General features: G+C 35.9%; 1 protein-coding gene across 3 annotated transcripts in view; it reads right to left on the bottom strand.

The window, feature by feature from the left end:
* The window catches only part of gabra1 (gamma-aminobutyric acid type A receptor subunit alpha1), a 55,618-nt gene that overhangs the window by 23,628 nt on the left and 6,816 nt on the right, over positions 1–25,174 (bottom strand). For all 3 annotated transcript variants that reach the window (XM_056446294.1, XM_056446295.1, XM_056446293.1), the window contains exons 3-8: positions 19,292–19,398; positions 13,582–13,649; positions 8,868–9,088; positions 6,785–6,867; positions 6,210–6,353; positions 2,411–2,563 (exon numbers count right to left, since the gene is read on the bottom strand). In XM_056446294.1, the coding sequence (XP_056302269.1) occupies positions 2,411–2,563; positions 6,210–6,353; positions 6,785–6,867; positions 8,868–9,088; positions 13,582–13,649; positions 19,292–19,398 (776 nt within the window). The remainder of the gene's footprint in view (positions 1–2,410; positions 2,564–6,209; positions 6,354–6,784; positions 6,868–8,867; positions 9,089–13,581; positions 13,650–19,291; positions 19,399–25,174) is intronic.

Below are 25,174 nucleotides of genomic sequence, written 5' to 3'. Positions count from 1 at the left end.
CATGTCTGAATTCACTTTTGCTGTTTTAAGAATGAACAATTGGGTTTGCGCCCAGGGTTGTGCTTATTCTTATGAGTTCTGGATGTGTTTTTAGTATAACGTGCATTAATACAATCAGAGTCTCATCTCACATTCCTTTTGAGAGTCAGTTGCGACACGCCATGGCTCATTTGGAGCCACATCTGCAGTGAGGATAAAGAACGTGCCTCCTCCATTCGGCCTCTTTACTTTCTCTTTACTTTACTTTTACTCTTTACTTCACTCCTTTACTTTGGTGGATAAGGAATGCACTCCACTGAAGACAAATTTCCTTCACCAAACTTGACTGATTTCTGTGAGAATCTTGGCTCCATGCAGGTTCCAATAGGTCTTCTGCAGTATTTGTGATGATTGATATGCAGTCAACAGATGATTCATCGGAAACATATGCCACTTTCCCAAATGGTCAACTAGAAGTCAAGTTATTATTTGTTGCTCTTACAACTGGGATCTATGACAAGACTTTTGTCAGCTAGTGTACAATATCTTATCATTTTAAGGTAAAATAAAATTACTAATAGCCTAATAATAACAATAAATTGTGGAATAATTTTTACAGATTAGATTAGGCTTACAAACTCTAAAGTCAACACTTAGAGTGTACGTACACTAGGCACGGTTGGCTTGAACTGTGCCCATTTCCATGCGAAAAATTATTATTTTTTTTCTCTCCTCCCTCGACCCGCACTCACTCTGCAGTTTTACCTTCCGAACCAGAGCACGCTTACGTCATTGATTATGCGACTGTTCAGTTTAACTGAAGAGAAGTGCTCTTGCTCAGTACAATGGAGATTGCTTTAGTTATATTGCACCAGATTTGCACCAGACACTTTCTTAAAATCACGCAACATCATTTTTGACCTGTAAACAGTAACTTGCAACGATTTCCCCGCCTCTGAGTTCTTCTGATTGGTCCACTGCTTTGGAACTGACAGTGATGAGCAGCGCTGTGTGTAAAAGTTATATTAGCTTGCCATCTAAATAAACGTTGCCCTCGTGTGCATAATGGATGCATGTTTACACTAAAAAACAGTGGAAAAGTATGGAAGAAACGGAGAAATGTTTTTCTGTGTACTGTAAACACAGGCAATTAATAAACGTGTGTGACGTTACGCTTGCATCTCGTTTTTTGAAGCGCAGCACACACACGAGTGCCACATTTTGAAGTTTCCTGTTAAATTTAGACATTTCTTATACATTTACATCTATCTTATTTTTAATGGTAACATTCTGGCAACCACAGCTGCCAGTTTTTACCAGCCTGATCTCATGAGGAAACGCAACTGTTTTACGTTATGTCAGTTTAGTGGCTAACTCTTACGAATTTGTATGAGTTCAGTCATATGAAAATGTACAATGTTAAAAAGGAGGCGTGGCAACAAACCCTACACCCTAAACCCAACAGCAACGAGCAAATCGTACCAAATTGTTCAAATTCATACAAACTAGCTACTAAAGCTATGATCACACTGGGCTTTGTGTGTGCGAAATTCTGTCGTACGGTGCTGCGAAAAGGGGCGGGATTAAACTAGATGATTAGACATTAAAAAAGCCAACGATTGCTCCATGTTTTAAATTTCTGTTCAGGGAGGTCATGTTTTGATCCTCGATTTGTCTCACGCAGTCAAGTGATGCGATTTCGCAGTTCAGAGTTCACCAAGCTTGAACTTTGCACCGCAGCAACATGCGAAACTTGACGCATGACCCCGCGTTTCCGGTCTGACACATTCGCGTGCATATGAATGGAAGTCTATGGGAAGAAAAGTCAAGTGTGACCGCAGCTTAATTCAAAAAGTAACGAATTGCTGTGAGATTGTGTTAGGTATCTGGACACAATCAGCCTCTGAACACCTGTAAACAGTAACTTGCATCGATTGCCCCGCCTCTGAGTTCTTCTGATTGGTCCACTGCTTTGGAACTGACAGTGATGAGCAGCGCTGTGTGTAAAAGTTATATTAACTTGCCATGCTATCTAAATAATCATTGCGCTCATGTGCGTGATAGATGCAATTTATGAAGTGTGCCTCACACAGGTGAGTGGGTTTGACAAACCAACTGTAGAAACGCTCTTCTTTCTCTCTCCTTCCTTATTCTAGCACGTAATACTCTAAACACAAACCGTTCCTTTTGTAAAATTAGCACTTCTTGAGTGTATTGCCTCTTCTTATTGAATCACTGAATGTCTCCTCAATTGTAATTCGCTTTAAGTGTCTGCTAAATGACTAAATGTTACCAAGTATTATTATCTTACTGCGCTGACAGATCATTTGACTTGTTTCTAGTCTGTATTTTAAATCAGTCATTGATTTCTCATGTTTTAGATGCTTTTTTTGTGCAGTGTGAGAGCTCAAAGACACTTAAAGACACTCACCAAACACAGTTCTGGCAGGGACAGATTCCCTGTTTAACCAGAAGGACACCTGGGACAGGATCACAGTCATGATGCACGGCAAATACGTCTGGATGACGAAGTAACCGATCTTCCTTTTGAGGTGAAAATGTGTTGTCATGACAACATACTCTCCTGAAAGTGAAGAGAAAGAAATCGAAGTGAGAACGTTTAGAAATTTGGCTTATATACACTAATAGTGTACATATTACGACAGTCGTTTTAACATGATGATTGACCGTGGTAAATTATTGAACAATTAACACAAAATTAATGCGACTCACATATAGATTACATAATGCCACTGCAAAAATTCTTACTTAAAGATTGTCATGTTTCTAGTCCAAACATCTAGAAGTTCTTAAAAGGGACCTATTATGCCTCTTTTTACAAGATGTAAAATAAGTCTCTGTTGTCCCTCCGATCCCCGCTGATGTTTTATAGCTCTTTGAAACTCCCCCTGTCAGGCTTTGATACTAATTGTGCCGTTTTGGTGACTGTCGCTTTAAATTCAAATGAGATTGTGCTCTTTTCAAAAGAGGGTGGAGCTACAAATACCTATGTGTCAACATAGTGGCAGATTCAAAAACAAGACTAACTTCTTATGCTAATGAGGGAGTGATCATCACTGATAGGCTAAAGAGAGAATGTCAATCAAAGTCTGTCTACAGACTTGTATCAAGTCTGATTATAAAAAATGTAATTAAAAATGTTTATTATTAAAAGCTGGTTATATTCATAGACTGTTGCCACACAAGTGTGTTTAAACCCCTTGTAAAAGTGTTTTTTGCATAATAGGTCCTCTTTAAGTCAGGAAGTATAATCTGGACAAGCAAAAAACTTATCTTCTTTTCAGAAATAATGTCAAAATTAAGATATTTTTTCCTTAAAACAAGCAAAATAATCAGGTTAAATAAATATCTTTTTTCATGTTAGTTCACAAGGATTAACACAGTTAAAAACACACTTCTTTAATAAATATAATATATATTAAGAAAAACCCCTGACTATCCAAAACACTGTCATCCATTAAACAAGGTTATCCACTTTGGACCCTTTTTGTTACAGTACCTGTATTGATTGTTCAATAAAGGAACAGAACAGAATAATAATGTGTATATCCACATGGGAAATTATAAAAACTGGGGCATGCTACTTTGGCTAAACTTGCTAAAATATAACCATAGTAAGGAAGAGTAATCCTTCATTGTTCCCTTTGTAAAGATTTGGGTTGTAAATAGTACACCAGCAAAATATGTATTTAATTATTTGTTTATTAGTAAAATGTCAAAAAGAAAAAGAATAATTTAGACTTAACACATTAGTTTAGAATAAATTTGAATACATTAAAATAATGTTTAAATTATAATGTTAAAATAATATAATTAAATAAAACATTATATATTATAAAACATTATATATATATATTATAAAACATTATATATATATATATATATATATATATATATATATATATATATATATATATATATATATATATATACATATATATATATATATATACATATATACATATATACATATATATATATATATATATATATATATATATATATATATATATATATATATATATATATATATATATACATATATATATATATATACATATATACATATATACATATATACATATATATATATATATATATATATATATATATATATATATATATATATATATATATATATATATATATATATACATATATATATATATATATATATATATACATATATATATATATATATATATATATATATATATATACATATATATACATATATACATATACAGTTGAAGTCAGAATTATTAGCCCCCTAAAATATTATTATTATTATTTTAATAGATTTTCTTCCCTCAATTTCTGTTTAATGGAGAGATTTTTTTCAACACATTTCTAGACATGATAGTTTTAATAACTCATTTCTAATAACTGATTTATTTTATCTTTGCCATGATGACAGTAAATAATATTTGACTAGATATTTTTCAAGACACTTCTATACAGCTTAAAGTGACATTTTAAAGGCTTAGCTAGGTTAATTAGGTTGACTAGGCAGGTTAGGGTCTTTAGGCAAGGTAAGGCAAGTTTATTTCTATAACACATTTCATACACAGTAGCAATTTTAAGTGCTTTACATAATCAGGAATAAAAGAGACAAGTATAAGAGAAATAAAAAACAAATAATAAAAATGATAAAAAAAAATGATAAAAACAGATAAAGTGTGTTAAAACAGGTTATAAAAGAATGAAAAAGAAGAGAAAAACATAATAGTGCGATCTGTCGGACGTAGCACAGTGCTCATTCAGTAAAGGCACAGCTAAACAGATGTGTTTTCAGTCTTGATGTGAATGTGCCTAATGTTGGAGCACATCTGATCATTTCTGGAAGCTGATTCCAGCAGTGAGGGGCGTAGTAATGAAGGCAGATTCACCCTGCTTTGTCTGAACTCTTGGAATTTCTAGTTTATATGATCCTAAAGATCTGAGTGATCTGTTAGGTTTGTATTCAGTGAGCATATCTGTAATGTATTGAGGTCCTGGGCCATTTAGTAATTTATAGACAAGAAATAATACTTTAAAATCTATTCTGAATGTAACTGGGAGCCAGTGTAAAGGCCTGAGGACAGGTGAGATGTGCTCGGATTTCCTGGTTAGAATCCTGGCCGCAGCGTTGATTAAACAAGTTATTTTATAACGATGGTTTGTTCTGTAGACTAGCAAAAAATAATAATAATAATTTTGACCTTGAAATGGATTTAAAAAAAAATTAAAAACTGCTTTAAATCTAGCTGAAATAGAACAAATAAGACTTTCTCCAGAAGAAAAAACATTATCAGACATACTGTGAAAATTTCCTATATATAATGTGTATATATACACGAGATTGAACATTTGCTTCCATGTTTGGAGCGATGGTCTTCTCTGTTGTCGTCAGTTTGACCACGACCCTCAATTCAAAGAAAAGAAAGCCCCGCCTCCTACTCAATATTGTGTTTCAGTAGGAAGTACATGAGCATGCTGAAATCAAAACCTCAGCAACTTCCAGTTCCCACAGATTTAAATAATTGAAGATATATAATACTAGTAGTTTCAAGTAAAGTGGGCTCGGAAGTGGGACAAATATTGCATGTTTGTATTTACAGGCATTCAATGACTGTTTACTCTCATGCTTAATGGTGTGATGCATTCCGTAGTGTTGCGTCTAGCGTTCTTATAAGCAAACACGCTATCTGTCTGAATAAGGTTGTTATCCTTAATAAGTATAAAAGGGTTAATTGCGCCACGTTTACGTTTGTACCTGTGTCCGTTCAAAAAACAAGTGGACCAATCAAAACAGCTCGGAAGTGGGACAATTATTGCATGTTTGTGTTTACAGGCATTGAGTTACTGTTTACTCTCGTTCTTTATGGTGTGACGCATTCCGTAGTGTTGCGTCTAGTGTTCTTATAAGCAAACGCGCGTTCTGTGTGAATAAGGCCTTACATCCTTTATAAGTACAAAAGGATGAATTGGTAATTGTGCCACGTTTACGTTTGTGTCTATGTCAGTTCAAAAAGCAGTGGACCAATCAAAAGAGCTCTGAAGTGGGGCAATTATTGCATGTTTGTGTTTACAGGCATTCAGTGACTGTTTACTCTTCTTTATGGTGTAACGCATTCTGTAGTGCTGCATCTAGTGTTTTTATAAGCAAACACGCGTTCTGTGTGAATGAGACCTTACATCCTTAAGTACAAAAGTGTATAAATACGCACCAGTGCTGGACTGCACCACACCCGAGTCTACGCTCTGTCCCATCAAGTCATACTGGTTGAGACGAGAACCATCGTCAGCCACGACCACGGACTGCGCCGCCCCTCGAGTCCAAACGTACACCACTTCAGCTCTGGTGTAGGCATCTGCCGAAAACAAACAGAACACAGTATAAACTGTCCCAAGTCAAGAAGTCACTTGTCAGATGTCAATGCTTCCCAGGGTCATACACTGCAGTGGATTCTCAAGCGCAGCAGACACTGAAATATTTACAGGCTCGTGGCTCCGAGTCACAAGCTTGTTTTTTATTCATGTGTCTTCCCCCCCCCCCACCCCTCATTCTTCCTCCAGCGCAGACGCATCTGTTCTTTCTTTTCAAGGATTAGTTAGGTCAGGGTAGAGCCGGCTAAATCCGTCCGGCTGCTTGTGTGGACTCTGGTATGTGATGTTCTATGTCAGAGATGATCTCTACTCTCTGCGGACCTAAGAGAGAGTCCCTCACTCACAGATACTCAGTTTTGGTGACTAAGTAGGATCTGAACTTTCGATTGGAAAATGGAAACGGCGCAGTACTTACAGCTGCCAAATTTGAGAGGGCAAGCATGGGCATCCATTGGGAAGTCTTCTAAGTGCATTGGACATTCAGCTCTGACTGTAAGCCTGAGGCGGGAAGAGAGAAAGCAGGACACAGTGTTTAGGGCAGTTGACAGTTAATTGCAATTTTACCCACGATTTTACTCTACACTTTCAAAACTGACAGTTCGATGATATGATGTCTTGTTAAATAGTATATAATCCATCCCATGTGTGGTTATAGTCACAATGTTTATAATGCGTATGACGTTTGCACTGTCAGGTCTTGATGCCCAATTCTGATTTGTTCCCTATATCTGATTTTTTTTGCCTGTCCGTTTTCACCTTCGTTGAATTCTGACCCATAACCGATTAATGTGTTTACACTTGTCCAGCGCTTAATTTGTGCCGGAAAACGTCGGATCTGGCACCTCATTTAACAGATCCCGCTCCTCAACCTCCCTCCTCCCCTGTCCGCTGTTCACTTTCACTTTCTTCCGCGACTTTTCAACTCTCTTCACTTCTGTCCTCGACACCTTTACATCCTCGGGTAACATGCCAGATCCGTTACCCATATCTGTTCCAAGACCGCGCAATTCACAAATTAAGCACTGCTCTTGCCATACAATTTACGACCTCGCGCATGCATAAATGCGGGTTCCTGCATCTGCGGCAAACTAGCCACGATGGAAAAAATTGTCTTGCTTTTAGCTCTGCTAAACTCTGTTTAACTTGAAGAATGTATAGAGAGATAACGGTAAATCACTTATATGAAGTCATAATACTGCAGTATATGTAAATAACTGGCTTTAAAACCCATTTTGAATCCCATTTTGTCCTTGAAACACTAAAATACTCTACATAATGCAACGAATAAAAACAACAAATGAGTAATTTTCTGAATTAGCAACATAGGCTTTAGCTCAGCTCTTAAAACTAAATGAAGTATATTTCTAAACTAATTTCGAGAGGATCACATGCTTATGATTGCTTGCAGCCGGCCCCGCATTATTCAATTCATGATTCACCAATCAGACGATTCCTAAGCCACTATAAATACCCTAAGTTCCATATCACAGCCATCTTCGTTTTGAAGAATCCCCCATTCCACCCCTACTCCTCATCCTTTCCTAGATGGGTAGCACGGTGGCCCAGTGGTTAGCACTGTCAAACCATCAAAAAACATGCAACTTAAGTTAATTGACTAATCCAAATCGGCACCATAGACATGCTCCTAGTAAATAGTTATCTCTTAAGAGCAATCACCATCTGTTCATTAGTTACTACAGCAGGGAAGTTCTGGAGATCTACCTGAGCTCAAACTCCCCTCTCGCCTTGCAAACGGGAGGGAGCCCCAGGCTCGAGGATCTTATGAGCTCAGGGCTCTCTCCCGGGACAGCATGCCAAACGAGCTTTATTATCAATCATCGGCTAAGTGTGAACTCTTGAACTTAAGATTTAAATTCATGGCAGAATAAAATTCTTCAGACAAAAGTGGTTGTTTTTTTATTTTCGTATGTTATTCCATTATTTTGACTTTTTAGGATTTGATTTATTCTTTAATTAATATAAATACGACATTATATTTTGTTACCCGCATGAGAGGCAGACGTTTAAATATAGTCCAAACTTATTATAAAAATATAGAATATTTGTATTTTCAAATATATTTCGAATATGGGTAACACTTTATTTTGATGGTCCATTCGAGTATTAGTAGACCATTTGAGTAAAATCTGTTGATACTGCTGCTAAACAGACATTTAACTGACTATAAGAAACTATGCAACTACATTTCAACTTAAACTAACCCTATTCCTAACACTAACCCCAAACTAACAGTATACATATAATCTAATGAGAATTAGTTAGCCTGTAGATGCAATGTAACTTAAATTCAACAAACCGGCCATTAAAATAAAGTGACCCAAATATGTTTTAAATATACATATCTGAATATCAAAATACCATAAATGCTATTCAGGTGTTCTTAGCAAGTGAAATGACTTCACATCAAACAAAATGTAGTCAAATCCAATACTGTCCTTGTAGAGAAAGTAGATGAAAAACAAACAGAGGAGATTCACCTCATGGTGTAAAGCAGAGTCCCTTCCTCTGTGATCCGCAGAAGTTTGTTGGGCATGGTCATGTTATGGGCAACAGACTTCTTGCCGTTGTGGAAGAACGTGTCGGGGGTCCAGATTTTGCTAGCCATGAGGTTGTTGAGACGGAGCACAGCCATTGGGCCTTTAAATTTCAGCCTCTCGTCCTTCCAGCTCTGCCTGAAGAACACATCTATGGTGTACTCCTGCAAAACCGCAATAAAGATGTTCTCATGATGCATCATCGCTCCTGTTTCATGCTGAGAGCATCCTTACCACGGACACTTCTTCTGGAATCTGATGTATGCCGCTAAAGTGGTTAAACCGTTTTTTGTATAATTGACAGCATTAATTGTTTACAGCCAGTGCAGAGGAAGATTAGCATGCTAATTAGCATTAGCACTTCACTTCAATAACATTCTCAAATGTAACTTAAATGTAAGTTTAGTTTTACAAAAAAATAGAAAGATGGATGGTAAATAAGCACATTTTACAATCATACAATTCATATTGACCACGTTATATATTGGTTGTTGACGTGACATTGCATATACACATGACACAATGCATATAACTAGTATTGTCATCATTTAAAATGCATTAAATGGTTAAACATTTGTCTTATTTTTTCATCATGTATATACAGTACTTTCGTGGAACTACTAAAAGTTTTGTTGTCTTTTGTCGTGAAACCATATTCAATGAAAAATATCTGACAAGTCATTAAGAAAAATATATATTTTCATAATTTTAAATAAATGAATAGCACTATATGAAGATAAGTCATCACCTTGGAATTAGAAGGTTCTATCTGCGTTTTGAATGATTTTGAGCATTCCACAGCAAACAGTATGTGTGTAACGTTTGTTTGTTTTTTTAAGTCTTAAACTGTAAACAATTTATTTTAAAAATCCCATAATGTAAATAAGTTTTCATTTAATAAGAAAATGTTAATAACTCAGTTTTGACAATGTCGAAGTGTCCAACAATGAGGATAAGTAACTCTCACGCTATTTGAATATTATTAAGAATAGTTTTTCTTAATTTTTGCTATGTCACTCCATATGGTATTTTTATGATACAATTCAGTATAAAGTAAAATGTATACATAAATAACCCCGTATATTTTTTTCAAAACACCAGATGTCAAACTACATAAATACACTCACCGGCCACTTTTTTTTAGCTACGGCTGTACAACTTCTCGTTAACGCAAATTTCTAATCAGCCAATCACATGGCAACAACTTAATGCATGTAGGCATGGTCAAGACGATCTGCTGCAGATCTTACCGAGCATCAGAATGGGGAAGAAAGGGGATTTAAGTGACTTTGAACGTGGCATAGTTGTTGGTGCCAGACGGGCTGGTCTGAGTATTTCAGAAACTGCTGATCTACTGGGATTTTCACGCACAACCATCTCTAGGGTTTACAGAGAATAGTTCGAAAAATAGAAATTTACCAGTGAGGGGCAGTTCTGTGGATGTAAATGCCTTGTTGATGCCAGAAGTCAGAGGAATAATAGCTAATTTCCAGTTAATAGAAAGGCAACAGTAACTCAAATAACCCCTCGTTACAACCGAGGTCTGCAGAAGAGCATCTCTGAACACACAACAATTTCAACCTTGAGGCGGATGGGCTACAGCAGCAGAAGACCACACAGCATGCCACTCCTGTCAATTCGCACAGGCTCACAAAAATTGGAGAATAGAAGATTGAAAATGTTGCCTGGTCTGATGAGTCTCAATTTCGGATGGTACGGTCAGAATTTGGCATCAACAACATGAAAGCATGGATCCATGTGTCCTTGAATTAATGGATCAGGCTGGTGGTGTTGGCGTAATGGTGTGGTGGATATTTTGTTGGCACACTTTGGGTCCATTAGTACCAATTGAGCATCGAGTATTGTTGCTGACCATGTCCATCCCTTTATGACCACAGTGTACCCATCTTCTAATGGCTACTTCCAGCAGGATAACGTACCATGTAATAAAGTGCAAATAATCTCGGACTGGTTTCTTAAATATTGACAATGAGTTCACTGTGCTCAAATGGCCTCCACAGTCACCATATCTCAATCCAATAGAGCACCTTTGGGATGTGGTTAAACGGGAGATTGGCATCATAGATGTGCAGCAGACAAATCAGCAGCAACTGCGTGATGCTGTCATGTCAATATGGACCAAAATGTCTGAGGAATATTCCCAGGGTATTGTTGTGTCTATGCCACGAAGGATTAAGGCAGTTCTGAAGGCAAAAGGCAGTCCAACCCAGTACTAGTAAGGTTTTACCTTATAAAATGGCTGGTGAGTGTATATCTATTTAAAAATGGTGCTTTGTCAACTACCAAATTTTTACATTTTTTTTTATATATATTTTTTTTCCTGCTAGCACTGTGAGGATTCTAATTGAGACTTGTAGAGTAGCTCTCGTGCAGTGATTTCAGTCATAAAGAGGAGCCGTGAGCTTTTTCTGAAGCATTGGTGGCCATAATTAGCTGCATGAATCATTCTAACAACTACTGATTGTCATAGCTGCGAGCATTTTTTTAATTTTCGCATGATCATCCATTATGACACACATACAGCCCAATGTTCCAGGCAGAGTCGCTTAACTAAGTGAATGAAATTTAAACGCTTACAATAATTTCTATAATTATAATCAGGAGCGGCCCAAAAATAACTAAAGCATCCAGAGCCTTTTGGCTACTGTTATGATATGATATATCTTTACTGTCAGACCTGGATCAGAAATTGTTCTTGTATAACAATATTTAAATACTGTATTTACACCGTGTCTTAAAAAAATCCAAGCAAATTAATTCTGTCAGAATTTCATCAAAATATCTACAACTTTAATTATATTTTCTAATTCGATGGCAAATAGATTAAATTACATGATATGTATTAAATTTTCCACCTCACCTGATTTATATCACCGGATTTCTTTGTTAAACAATGATAACCCAATTATTAATTCAATTAAATTAGCACGCACAGAAATAAAGCAACGTTTACACATCGGAGTCAATAATTGCCAGACTCCTGCGCAATCTGTCGGACAGCGCGATGGGTGCATGGTACATCTTCTTGGCTCAGTACCATGTCGTCGAAAGTGGTTATATTTTTAACAGTAGGGGCAGTGCATGGATGATCACTCCCCGCCACACGACATACTGATCCAGTACAATCAATTTTCGCCAACATGTAATCCAATCCACTTTTTGTCCAGTTTTAATCTAAATTAACAAAGAAACTATGAAGCACTGTAGCCTTTCAGTTCTCGTTAACCTTTGATCAAACTCTTCTTCATTTGAAGACACCATTTTAATTAAGCCTTAAGCAGCTAAAAATAAATACGTCATCGTTACAATATCGCCAAGGAAAGTAAATAAAAGGATTATTGTAATGCACAGATTGCGCTGTTATTCCTGTACAAATTAGGCATTCTTTGTTTCTGTAGTACGATAATAGTACGTCTTATTTTTGTATGATTTATTATTGCTTGTTTTGAATGGAGAAGAAAGGTGATTTAAGTGATTTTGAATGTGCCATGGTTGTTAGTGCCAGACGGGCTGGTCTGAGTATTTCAGAAACTGCTGATCTACTGGGATTTTCACGCACAACCATCTCTAGGGTTTACAGAGAATGGTCAGAAAAAGACAAAATATCCAGTGAGCGGCAGTTCTGTGGGTGCAAATGCCTTGTTAATGCCAGAGATCGTAGAAGAATGGCCAGACTGGTTCCAGCTAATAGAAGGGCAACAGTAACTCAAATAACCACTCGTTACAATCGCCCAACCTTGAGGCGGATGGGCTACAGCAGCAGAAGACCACAGCAGGTGCCACTCCTGTCAGCTAAGAACAGGAAACTGAGGCTACAATTCACACAGGCTCACCAAAATTGGACAATAGAAGAATGGAGAAATGTTGCCTGGTCTGATGAGTCTCGATTTCTGTCGGGACATTCGGATGGTCGGGTCAGAATTTGGCGTCAACAACATGAAAGCATGGATCCATCCTGCCTTGTGTCAATGGTTCAGGCTGCTACTGGTGGTGGTGTAATGGTGTGGGGGATATTTTCTTGGCACACTTTGGGCCCATTAGCACCAACTGAATATTTCCCTGAATATTTCCAGTACGTTGTTGAATCTATGCCACGAAGGACTAAGGAAGTTCTGAAAGCAAAAGGGGGTCCAACCTGGAACGAGTAAGGTGTACCTAATAAAGTGGCCGGTCTAAATCTTTCTTTCACCCATCTCTAAACAATAGTCATAGGAATTTTCTCAGATCAAACTGCATACCTAGTTTATCACAGGTAGCTGCTCACATTAACTAACAAACTAACTAATGAACTGAATAGACAAGTGTCACAATATGTTTTTTTCTTATTCATTATTGAAACTATTTTATGAAATGTTCTGCTTGACAAGCATGTTGTGCTTTCTTTAAAATAACATAACTTGGTTCAATATTTTATGCAAGACATTCATTTATTTTTTTTTAACATCTCATTGCTACTTAGTTTTTTTAGTAGCAGCACATTCCCAAGTACTTGATCTTTTCTTTCACGTTTCCAGAGTATATCGTCACATTTCAATAGGAACAAAAATATATTCTATGTAAATGATATGCTTAAAGTGTTATAACAAAAGCAGTTCAGAAAATGTATGACATTTAAAGAATGTTTCAAATGTTTTACCATGTCGTGGTCTGAAACTGGCCCGATACTCGTCACGAAAATGTCAGTCTTGACTTCGGTTACACGCTCTGTTGAAGCAAGAAATTAGCAGTTTGAGTGTCAATCAGTGTTGGTCATTAGTTTTAACAACCCTTTAATCCAGAGGTTCAACCTGCCTGACTTTGATCTAATCGAGGTTCAGCAAACTCTACACACTCACATTACACAGCTTCTGTCTCTCTCGCAACACATTTATATTAATTCCTGACATATTCTATATTAGAGCGGGGAAATTAAGTATTGAACACGTCATGTTTGGTAAAAACCCAAACAATACAAATATAAAAATAAAACAAAACAAAAAAAATCTGAAAAACGTGTAATAACAATCAAAAGACACAAGGAGAAAGTACTGAACTACTGAAATGTATTTAATACTTTATATAAAAGGATTTTGTTGGTGATGGCAGGTCAATAACCAACAGAGTGTGAGAATCTTAATGTTTTTGTGGGTCTCGTCTATCAAATCTGATCTTTATTTTGTGTTTTATTCAAATTGATTTAAGTCAGGTGATTGGCTGGGCCATTCTACAGCTTGATTTTCTTTCTCTGAAAGCATTTGAGAGTTTCCTTGGCTGTGTTTTGGATCATTGTTTTGCTGAAATGTCCACCCTGGTCTCATCTTCATCCTCCTGCTAATGTAGATGTTGGACTGAAGCAGCTGATATTCATTTACAATGAAGCAGGGCTGAGGGTTCCTTTCTAACTACTGAGAGATTTCAGCTGCTGTCTGGGCTTTCACTGTCCTTACTTCCTTTCTTCATGTGTTCAATATTTTTTCCCTGTGCCATTTTCATTTTATTACTCTTATTACACATAACTTCATCTGTAAATTAATTAGAATTTATAATCAGATTTGTTTTCTTTGCATTTATGGATTTATTTGGTTGTTACCAACATTCAGTGAACATTTCAAGTCAACAGCACCATTAGAAATATGTTTTCTGAGAAAAATGATGATTTAATACGTATTTACCCCTCTGTATATATGTGTGTGTGTATAGATAGATAGATAGATAGATAGATAGATAGATAGATAGATTGTTTGAATTTATTTATTAAGACTGCACAATATATATCGTTTTAGCATCAATATCACAATGTTTGAATTGACAATAGTCACATCGCAGGATCTACAATGCAAAATTATAGTTGACCAGGTACAACAGTTCAGAACACATTGTTGAGTCATTTCAGTTTAACCATAAACTGATACCATAACCATATATCAGTTGCATGTCTTTTTAAGGCCTGTGATTAAGTATTTTATGCAAGTTAAAAATATATAATTTTATTTAATTATTTATACGATGAAGATTTGAATATTTTAGGTTTTCCCTAAATATTGTTCGGCTCCTTTTTAATATCATTGCTGTACTTCATTTATCTGTACAAAATCATCTTAATCAATATAAAATTATTATTTCCAAATAGCTATTTATTATTTGGTGAAATATTGCAATATAAATTGTAGAAAATAAAAAATATCGCGCAGCCCTAACATATATAGCATTTTATATATATATATATATATATATATATATATATATATATATATATATATATATATATATATATATATATATATATATATATATATATATATATATATATATATATATATATATATATATATATATATATATTCTTTCCATCTGTCCTTTTATTTCCTCTTTGCTTTTTACAAAATATTCAAATATCATATAATATCAGTGCTCTGCCTAAATAGTTTGGTGCTATTTAAAAAAAAAAACCATAGCCACAATCACATATTAAAGGAATACTTCACTTTTTTTGCATATACTGTATACTTATTTTTCAACTCCCCCAGAGTTAAACAGTTGAGTTTTATAATTGTTTAATCAATTCAACTGATCTTCATGTCTGGCAGGAGCACTTTTAGCTTAGCTTAGCATAAACAATGGAATCAAATTAGACCATTAGCATCTTGCTATAAAGAAGTTTTATAATTTTCTTATTTAAAGCTTTACTTTTCTGTAGTTACCTTATGTACCAAGACCGATTGAAAAATGAAAGTTGATAATTTGTACGTCTAAGAAATATACTCTTATTCTAAAGATATCTTATTGAAGATATTACGCAGTGCTGTTACCTACAGTAGTAGCCTAGCTGGGGACTATTATCATTGTGTCTACAGTACATGATGTAAATACAGATGAGTCAAGCTTTAAATAGCAAAGTTATAACAACTTATTTTAACTATTTTTTTGTTTTTGCTAATGGTCTAATCTGATTCAATGATATATGCTAAGCTAAAAGTGCTCCTGCCAGATCCAGATCAGCTGAAAATGGTAAAAATGCAAAATGCATCTATTTTTTTTTTCTTTTGTTGACTTTCTTTAAGAATGAGAATGGGTTGAACATTTAACTTCAAGAAATAAACAACAACAACAGTGCGTTCATCTTGGAATGAAGACAGATGTGGACAGAAGTTGTTAGTCAGCATGACTTGCTATTTATGACAAGTTGTCACGTTGTAGGTGCTCAGGTAATGCGAGTAAGGTCAAACAGGCACATTGAAATGTAAAAATTATATGCTGCATGTGTGGGGAATTTCTTGCCAGCTCAATGAATCATTCAGTTGCGTTCAAAGCTAATTTATGTCAGGTGTTAAATGATCTGCATTTATGTGGAAAACAATGTTCACTTGATGTGCTTTTGCCTGGCAGCCTTGTTTAAAACAAAAACCGCTCTTCAGCCATCTCTTTCATGATGTTTTTAACAGGGAATGCTTTTGCAGTATACTCTTAGTTCATAAATACAAACTGAAGCCCGGCTGCATGCTTTTATTACATTATATGTATATTTATGTTCAAATAATCATTGTTTTCTAACCCAACATTATTGGAATAATGTAATTATTATAAAGCATCAGCAATGAATATTTCAAATCAGTTGAAAACAATACAGGATATGTTTCATATCACCTTTGTACACTGAAAACAAATATTCATTGGATTTACTAAATTTAAGCTAAGTGTTTGCAAGCAATTTATAGCCTATGTGCTAAATTTAAACTAATTAAATTTAGTAATGTTCAACTTACTTTAAAATTGTGAATCCAATGAATCGTTTTTGTCAGTGTAGGTGAAATAAAGACTTGTGAAAGTAGTAACATTTAACTTGCTGTTCTACTGTATTACTAGTTTTAGATTATACACCTTCTCAGGTAGCAAAGAATTCTGGCCCAGATTTGGCATAAATCTGGCACAGCAGGCATTCATCCGGCAGTGGCATACAGCATGTGGGCCAAACATGGGCCTGGTTTGGCAGAGGTGGCACCGTCTTTAAGGCGGCACACAATACTTGGGCCAGATGTTAATAATTGATATGTGGGCCATGTGAGTCTGGTCTATCTTGACCCACATTTAAAATACATTTTTATTATTTTCAAATAAAAATAAAAAATTCTACCTATCAGGTCGCTTCGAGGAAAGGCACACCCATAGCACGCCTAAAGTGCAATGATTCATGGGTTTATCAATTTCATTGCAGTCGTGACACACTAACATATCTGGCCCAGTTCAGGCTCAGTAATGGGTTATTAACTTGGCTAAGACTTGGCGCAGATTTGGTCCATGTTTGGCTCTTGTCTGGAAGCACAGACTTGGTCCAGTCATGTACCGTAATTCACTGCGGCATGTGGGCCAAGAAAAAGCTGATTGTGTGGGCCAGAGCTGGGCCAGAGATATTTTGCTATGTGGGTTATTTCATTCATAAACACATTTTGGCTAATGTCTGAAAACAAATTATTGATTAAAATGAAAATTTATATAACCAATCTGCACACAAACACTTTGAATCTCTTGTAAGTTTGATTTCAATTAATGCAATCTTGTAATTTGCTATATTCTAAATAAACTGCATACCATGAATATAATTGACAGAGCTGAAATTGTAAATCCTAGCATCTTTTTATTTGATGTTTGGGGAGTTAGGGCTGGGTGATTTTTAAAATTGAAATCACATTTTTTTCTCAAAGAAGCACAATTTAGTATTGTTATTATTATTTTTATTATTCTTACATTTTTTTTTTTTTTTTTTACATTTTCTTTTTAGTAAATCTCCTCTGAAAGCCAGAGGGCGCTCTTGTAGAAACCCACAAGCCCCTCCAAATAGGGTATATGCCGAAGCATGCTAATAGGACTTTGAATTTGCCAGTAACCTGGGTTAAGCGCTTTCAAATGTATGCCAATGCAAAAATCTGTGCATTTAAGGTCAAGAAAACCAGAGCATGCTGAAGGTTTACTAGAACAGGCTTTACTGACAAAATGCGCATGAAAATTTCCTTTTTTCATTGAACACAAAGAAAGATTGCCATAATCCTAACCCTAACCCCAACCATTGTATGAATGAGATTGTATGAAATAAAAAGTAAATTAATTGTTGTGAGACCGAAAATACCATGGGGAAAATAGCGGTTGCTGAATAAACAGAAGATTTAACTGCTTACATTGATTCAGCATGAATAATAAACACACAACTAGCGAATAGTCTCACAGGAGGACTTTTTTTTAAAACTCGACTCTAGTTTTGAGTTAAGTTTGGAGTAAAAACACGTTATTATATGAATTTAAAATATTTAAATAGAATTTACTTTAGTCATAGTTCATTGTGAAGCGATGCAAACTGCTATCATTATCAAAGAACGATTATTTGGATGTTACTGTCGAATAATTAAGTCGAATTTGAACCATTTTTTGTGTAGCTTATCAGTGTACACTCTCAGAAATAAAGGTACGCAAACTGTCACTGGGGTGGTACCTTTTTAAAAGGTACACATTTGTACTTAAATGGTACCTCCAAAGTATATATTAGTACCTAATATATTTAAGAGGAACACTTTTGTACTTTTTAGGTACTAATTTGTACCCTTGAGGTATTAATATGGACATTTTAGGTACAAATTGAAAAGCTTGCGTACTCTTATTTCTGAAAGTGTACTATACGACTCATACGACACACATGCTGAAGGTTTTCTAGAACCAGCTTTACTGACAAAATGCGCATGAAAATCTCCTCGAATAAATCGCCCAGCCTTATGGTGAGTGTTTATTTTAGTTTTTGTATTTCTATGTACATTATTTATTTCTGTGCATGTGTATGCTACAATATATCCCTTCTTTAATTGTTTTATTTATCGATCCATGTTTATTTATCACCACATTTTATGTGAAAGGCCTTATCAAATCATGTGTAATTCTACATCAAAACTAAAAGGGATCATTTCAACCAAAAAATGTAAAATTACCCACTATTTACTAACCCTTTAAGTTGTTATAAACCTTTAGAAATTTCCTTTTTTTCACTGAAAACAAAGAAAGATAGCTGAAAACCTAGCCTTACCATAATCCTAACCCTAACCCCAACAAGTACTATGGAAGTCAATGGTTAGATTTCAAGCTGTCTTCAAAATGCATTGAAATGAAGAATGAAACTCAGACAGGTTTGGAACAAACAAAGGAAGATTTAATGTTGACAGTTTAATTTTTTTCGAGTGAACTACCCCTTTAAAACACTGGACTATTATTGATTACTGATGTGTTAATACAGACTTAAAAGAGCACACTGACAATATAAGTTTTGAAACATTGCTCAAAGCTGAACACAACTTTATGAAGCAAATGATTAGTGAAACTTGTATACTAACCTCCGAGACCAGGCCTAAGACGGTTGTCATAACCATCGAGGAGGCTGTCCAGAATCCTGGTGAACACTGTGGTGTTGTCCTTCTGCTCATCTGCATTCTGACTAGAGCTGACAATGCAAAAACAGAGGATTTATTCAAAACCCAACAAAAAAAAAAGCAATAATCAGTAACAGCGAAGGGTGGCCAGAAACACACCCTGATGTGTTCAAATCAATGCAACACCCTCCTCAGGGTAACTCCAGCCTGTTTAAAGAGAATCTGCAATGTAATGGCCTGAAGACAAACAACAAATCTCCTTCCATCCTAGAAGCAAAAGAAGGGCGATCTACACAGGAGCAATGCATTATTAATTGGCAAAAATACTCTTTTTAGATGCAAATAACCATGTGCTTATTCGAAAATCTGGCAACATGGAGCAGCCAGACGCACAAACGGTGACAAACACCTCATGAATATTTCAGACAGATCATTAGGAGGAAAATGCAGTTGAATCATATAGTGTAAAATGGTATTTTACGAAGAGCTCGGTGAGGATGGTGGCCAATTTGCCCTCCTCTAAAAACAATCACTGGCAGGCCGTTCATACATAATGGCTCGCCTTTTTTTTTTTTTTGGTAATCATTGGCATTCTGTTCCCGCTGGCAGGTAGTGGACCGCAAGTGCGGCTGCAGACTCAATAAACACTGTTTGGGCTTTCAAAAATAAGCTTGGCGTGGACACAGATTTCAAGGAGAGGATGAGGTCATCACAATTAGTTAGCATGGACCGCGGATGGGGGTGTTTTGAAATGGAAAAGCGAGAGGGAGAGAGTGTGACAGACTCAAGGAAACACACACGCGCACACACAAACACAGAGAGATAGAACTAGTCAGATTCATTGTCACAAACCATCTGCATGGATGTATAGTTGTGTATTGTATATTTAATTTTAGTATTATTAATATATTTTTATTTTATTATCTCTTTATTAATAATAATATAAGTCTTTTTTCTTTTATTCATGTATGTATTTATCAATTTTCTAATTGTATTTGTGTGTGTGTGTGTATAAATTTAGCCTATTATATTATCAATTTACTATTTTATTCATTGTTTATGGAGAGAGAATAGTCAGTTGGTGTATGTCTGTTATTGTGGTAACACTTTACAATAAGTTTGTATTAGTTAAATTAGGAATAAAGTACATCCCAAAGATTGTTATCCAAGAATAAATCCCGGCTGATTTATCAGTAGCCTGACGCAGAGTGGAGCACTGTTGTGTAAGACTGAAGGGCTGTGAAAACAATCATCCTGGATGTACTTTATCCTGCGTATTACACAGCTTACTTGCCACAAAACATAAAAATTTAACACAAAACATTGTTCTGAGCCATAATAGTTTATTAAATCTTTAATTAAACGCAAAGCTGACAGAAACTAAACCGGTTGAGTGAAGCTGATGAAGTATACAAAAACTTACACGTTATTCAGTCACAAGATGGCGCCAAACAGTCAAAAACGCAAAGCTGACAGAAACGAAACTGCCCTAATAAAGCACATAACCTACGTATTGTTCATTCACAAAATGGCGCCAAACAGTCAAAAACAATCAAAACAGTGGCGTGACAGACAAGCAGATATGAATGTGAATGTAAGTATACAGATGTGAACATATTCACTGATGGTGATTCAATGAATGAGCCTGTGTTATTTAACAGTTAGCTATCATCAAGTGATTAGCATGCCTCAGAATGTTGTAATTTACCAAATCTGAATTGAGTATTTTAGACAGCTGTGTAATAACTTCAGTTAACATGCATGATTTTGGATTTTAATAATGCGTTAGTAAATGCAGAACTATGAATAATGTATGCTGCACAAATAACATTCATATTAGGTCATGTTAATATAGCCTACATTAGCTAACAATAACTAATGAAACCTTATTGTAAAGTGTGACTATTTTTGTTTAAAGAATCTACTAACTCAACATAGACAAATGACTATTGACTCAAAACACTATGTTTATATGTTGTGTTGTCAGATTTGCTAACATTTAAATTTTATTTAATTTTATTTGATACAACTGCCTTAATATATACATACATGTGTTAACATTTTACCTGTATTTAAAAATATAAATTCTTCTAAATCCACCAGTAATGACAGCTTAACTAAGCTTTAAACCACCCTTATGCTGCGTTCACACAAGACGCGGAAGTGGTGTCAAGCGCGAGTGGCTTACATGTTAAGTCAACGCAAAGGCGTGAATCGACATCCTGCGCCACGATACACGTGAATGAGGCGACACACATAACTTAATTCGTACGAATGAAACGGCGCGAGTTGAGTGTTTTTCGCGATTGAGTTGGGGAAATCTGAACTTCAGCGGACATTGACTTTCTCTTGTAGGGGAGTGATTGTGACGTAGCGCCTGTTGTTGGTGTCACAGGGGAAAATCCTCCTGCCGACACCAGACAACAGTACATCAAACTGGGCTCGGCTCTGTCTGAAGCACCGCTGAAAGCCTCCATCATCCAGGTATAGTTTCTGGAGGAGTTTATGAAGCTCACAGAGCTGGGTGCACCTTGGAATGAATCTAGTGGAGTCAGACACGGCTCCAAACGAATCGACGCTGTTTTTCAGCCTTCCTAAAGTACATAAAGCACAGCTACTATCTCAATAAAATCCATGTTAGCCATTTTGCAACAAAGCTAGATTCACCGGGCAGACAGAAGCCCTGCCCATGACGTGAGTCTGCATCTGTTGTAAAGTGAATGAATCGGATTTGACGCGCAAATGAAACTCAAAATGTTCACTCGTCTATTTACGCACGAATATCACAAGCATTAAAGCCTTGTTTGAGAATAGGCTCATTTTACAAATCCCTTAGAGTTAAACAGTTGAGCTTTAGCATTGTGGAATCCATTCAGCCACTCTCTGTGTATGACGGGACTTTTGCCTTAGCTTAGCATAGATAGCTGAATCAGATTAAACCGTTAGCATCTCACTCAAAAATGACCAGAGTTTCGATAATTTTCCTATTTAAAGCTTGACTCTTTTGTAGTTAAATTGTGTGATAGGACTACAGTACAATGAAAACATTAATATGGCTAGGAACTATAATCTCATTCTGGTGTAATAATCAAGTAAATTTGCTGCTGTACCATGGCTGCAGCAGGCACACTGATATTTCGCAACCTATGAAAATAGCTCTGAATCATTTCTCACAAATACGTCCATGGTTTCGCAAGGCACTCTGCCTGTGCAATCAGGTGGTCATGTTGGTTATATTGATGGAAGATATCGGCATTTAGGCACGGTGTAATATCATTGCCCCTTCTGCAGCCATGGTACAGCAGCAAAGTTCCATTATTGTTACGCTGAAATGAGAGTATAGTTCCCAACCATATTGGCTTTTATATTTTTCGTCCTAGTCTTAGTACAAAATGTAACAAACAAGATTTAAATAGGAAAATAATCTAAACTCTATAGCTGCATCCCAAATCGCATACTTTGCACTATACTACGCCATTTTGCAGTATAAATAGTGTAGTGCGTTCACACTGAAAACTCTAAAAATAATAAGTCCACTGTAATTACCAGAATTATGCACTCATTCAACCGGTAAATGAAGTGTGGAATGATGGACACTTCACACACTCAACAGCCGCTTCTTTGCTCACGTAGCAGAAGGGGTGGAGCTATAATCTCATGTTAGATTACTTTATTTATTTCGGATTGTGAAAGCAAAATACTCCTTTGAGGCTGATTATACTGCCCCCTGATGGTGAATGCGGTTATACTCATGGCAGTTATCATTTGGTACTTTGGTCAATTATTTCACTAATATGGCAACCATCAAACGTCACCAAGGAAACAGTTTGAATTTCCGCTTAGTAAAAAAACATTAGTGCTCCATTTGGGACGACACTACATACATATACTATGCTGTAGCATGTGTAAGTGCATAAGTACATAGTACATAAGTGCATAGTGTGCTTTTTTTCTTTCTTTTTTTATTCCAGAGGCTAATGGTTTAATCCAAATGAATGATTTATGCTAAGCTAAGCTAAAAGTGCTCCAACCAGGCCAGGAGATCGGCTGAATAGATAAAAAAAATTATAAAACTTTAAACTTTTTCGAGGGGCGCAGTTTTCTTTCTATATTTACTTATAACAAAGCATGCATTTCAAAGTTGATCCCACCCTTAAACTTGCTTATCCTACTAACTTTTTCTGACACATCTAGTGTCATTCATTTAAATTGAACTTAAAATGTCTTAACTTAACATGTAATTAACAGTTTACTTACCTAAGAAAGTACTGGGTTGAGCAAGTTATCTCGGTGGGTTAAGGTTAGGTTTAGGGGTATGCTAGGGGATGTTACCTAGTTATTACACAGTTTACGTAACACCTATGAGTGCATGCTTTGCACATGCAAAACAGAACTGTAAAATATAATGCTATGGTAACACTTTATTCCCTGTTACACGTTCCTTGTATTTACTATCGTAATTACAAATAATAATTTGCAACTATCCCCAAAACAAACCTGTAATCTAACACTAACCATTTAGTAAATACATGTAATTTCAACCCAGGGTCATAATTGATATGTACCCCCGTATACATTTCTGGACAGAGCGAAATATGTCTCAGGAGCGACGTTTTTTGCAGTATTTGTTTTCGCAAATCCACCAGAGTGTGTACACTTTTTCAGATCTCAAATATCTCTCGCGAGTGCCATTCGCGCATACTGTTCTTGTGTAAATCCACCAGAGGCCGCTGTCGGCTGACTGATTTACTGACTGACCGACTGACTGACCGATACCACCCCTTTCCTAAACCCAACGGAAAGCACCGATTGACCCGCCCACCACCTTCTCTAAACCCAACCTGCTGTGTTTTCAAAAGCAATCCAGCAAAAAGAAAAGCCTTCAAGGCCGCCTGATTTTTACCACGTTCTCACCCTGTTTTTTACTTGTTTATTTAATTGTTTTGCCTTGTGTTTTGTTTTACCTGCTTTCTATAACTGTTCTTTGTCTAACTCGAACTCCGTCATCGCAGTCAACTCCTCTCTGCGTCTCAAGTTCGCTAACGTACACGGCGAGCCACTGGGCAACAGTGGAAATAAAGGTTAGCGGTCAGATGGTAGCACAAAAAAAAAAAAAAAGGCGTCGATGGTGTCATACTGCCCCCTAGCGTTCATTTTAAAGACAAAACGCAGCCATACATAGCTCTGGCTACATAATTTGTGCTCTCCAGAAATGTATACAGGGGTACATTTTCACAATAAGCCTGTGTTGTGTAGTTCATTAATATTACTTAAGGGTTAAATTAGAAGTTACATTGTTTATTTAACTAACTCACAATCCTAATGATAACTTTAAACATTTAACACTTCAACAGCAACAAAAATGTTCTGTAATGCAAAGGAAACACAGTAAATAACTAAAAATCTTTTATGATTTTAGTGAAAAGTAATTGAAGACACCAAATATAAAGCAGGACAAACACATTTCAGTCACACTTTACAATAAGGTTCATTAGTTAATGTTAATTAATGCATTTACTAATATAAACAAACAATGAACACAACATTTACTACAATATTTGTTCATGTTAGTTAACGTTAGTTAATGAAAATACAGTTGTTCATTGTTAGTTCATGTTAACTCACGGGGCTTAACTAATGTTAACAAGCATGGACTTGGATGTTAATATTGCATTAGTAAATGTTCAATTATGATTAATAAATGATGTACAAGTGTTGTTCATGTTAGTAAATGCATTAACTAATAATGAACCTTATTGTAAAGTGTTACTCACATTTCAATCATATGTATAGTACGCTCACAACTGTGAGTCCACTTCTTTCAAAGAAATGTTATGATTTACAGGT

The sequence above is a fragment of the Danio aesculapii genome, chromosome 21 (genome assembly GCF_903798145.1).
Source record: "Danio aesculapii chromosome 21, fDanAes4.1, whole genome shotgun sequence".
Lineage (NCBI taxonomy): Eukaryota > Metazoa > Chordata > Actinopteri > Cypriniformes > Danionidae > Danio > Danio aesculapii.
The sequence above is the reverse complement of the archived record's forward strand: the minus strand, read 5'-3'. Positions and strand labels throughout refer to the sequence as shown.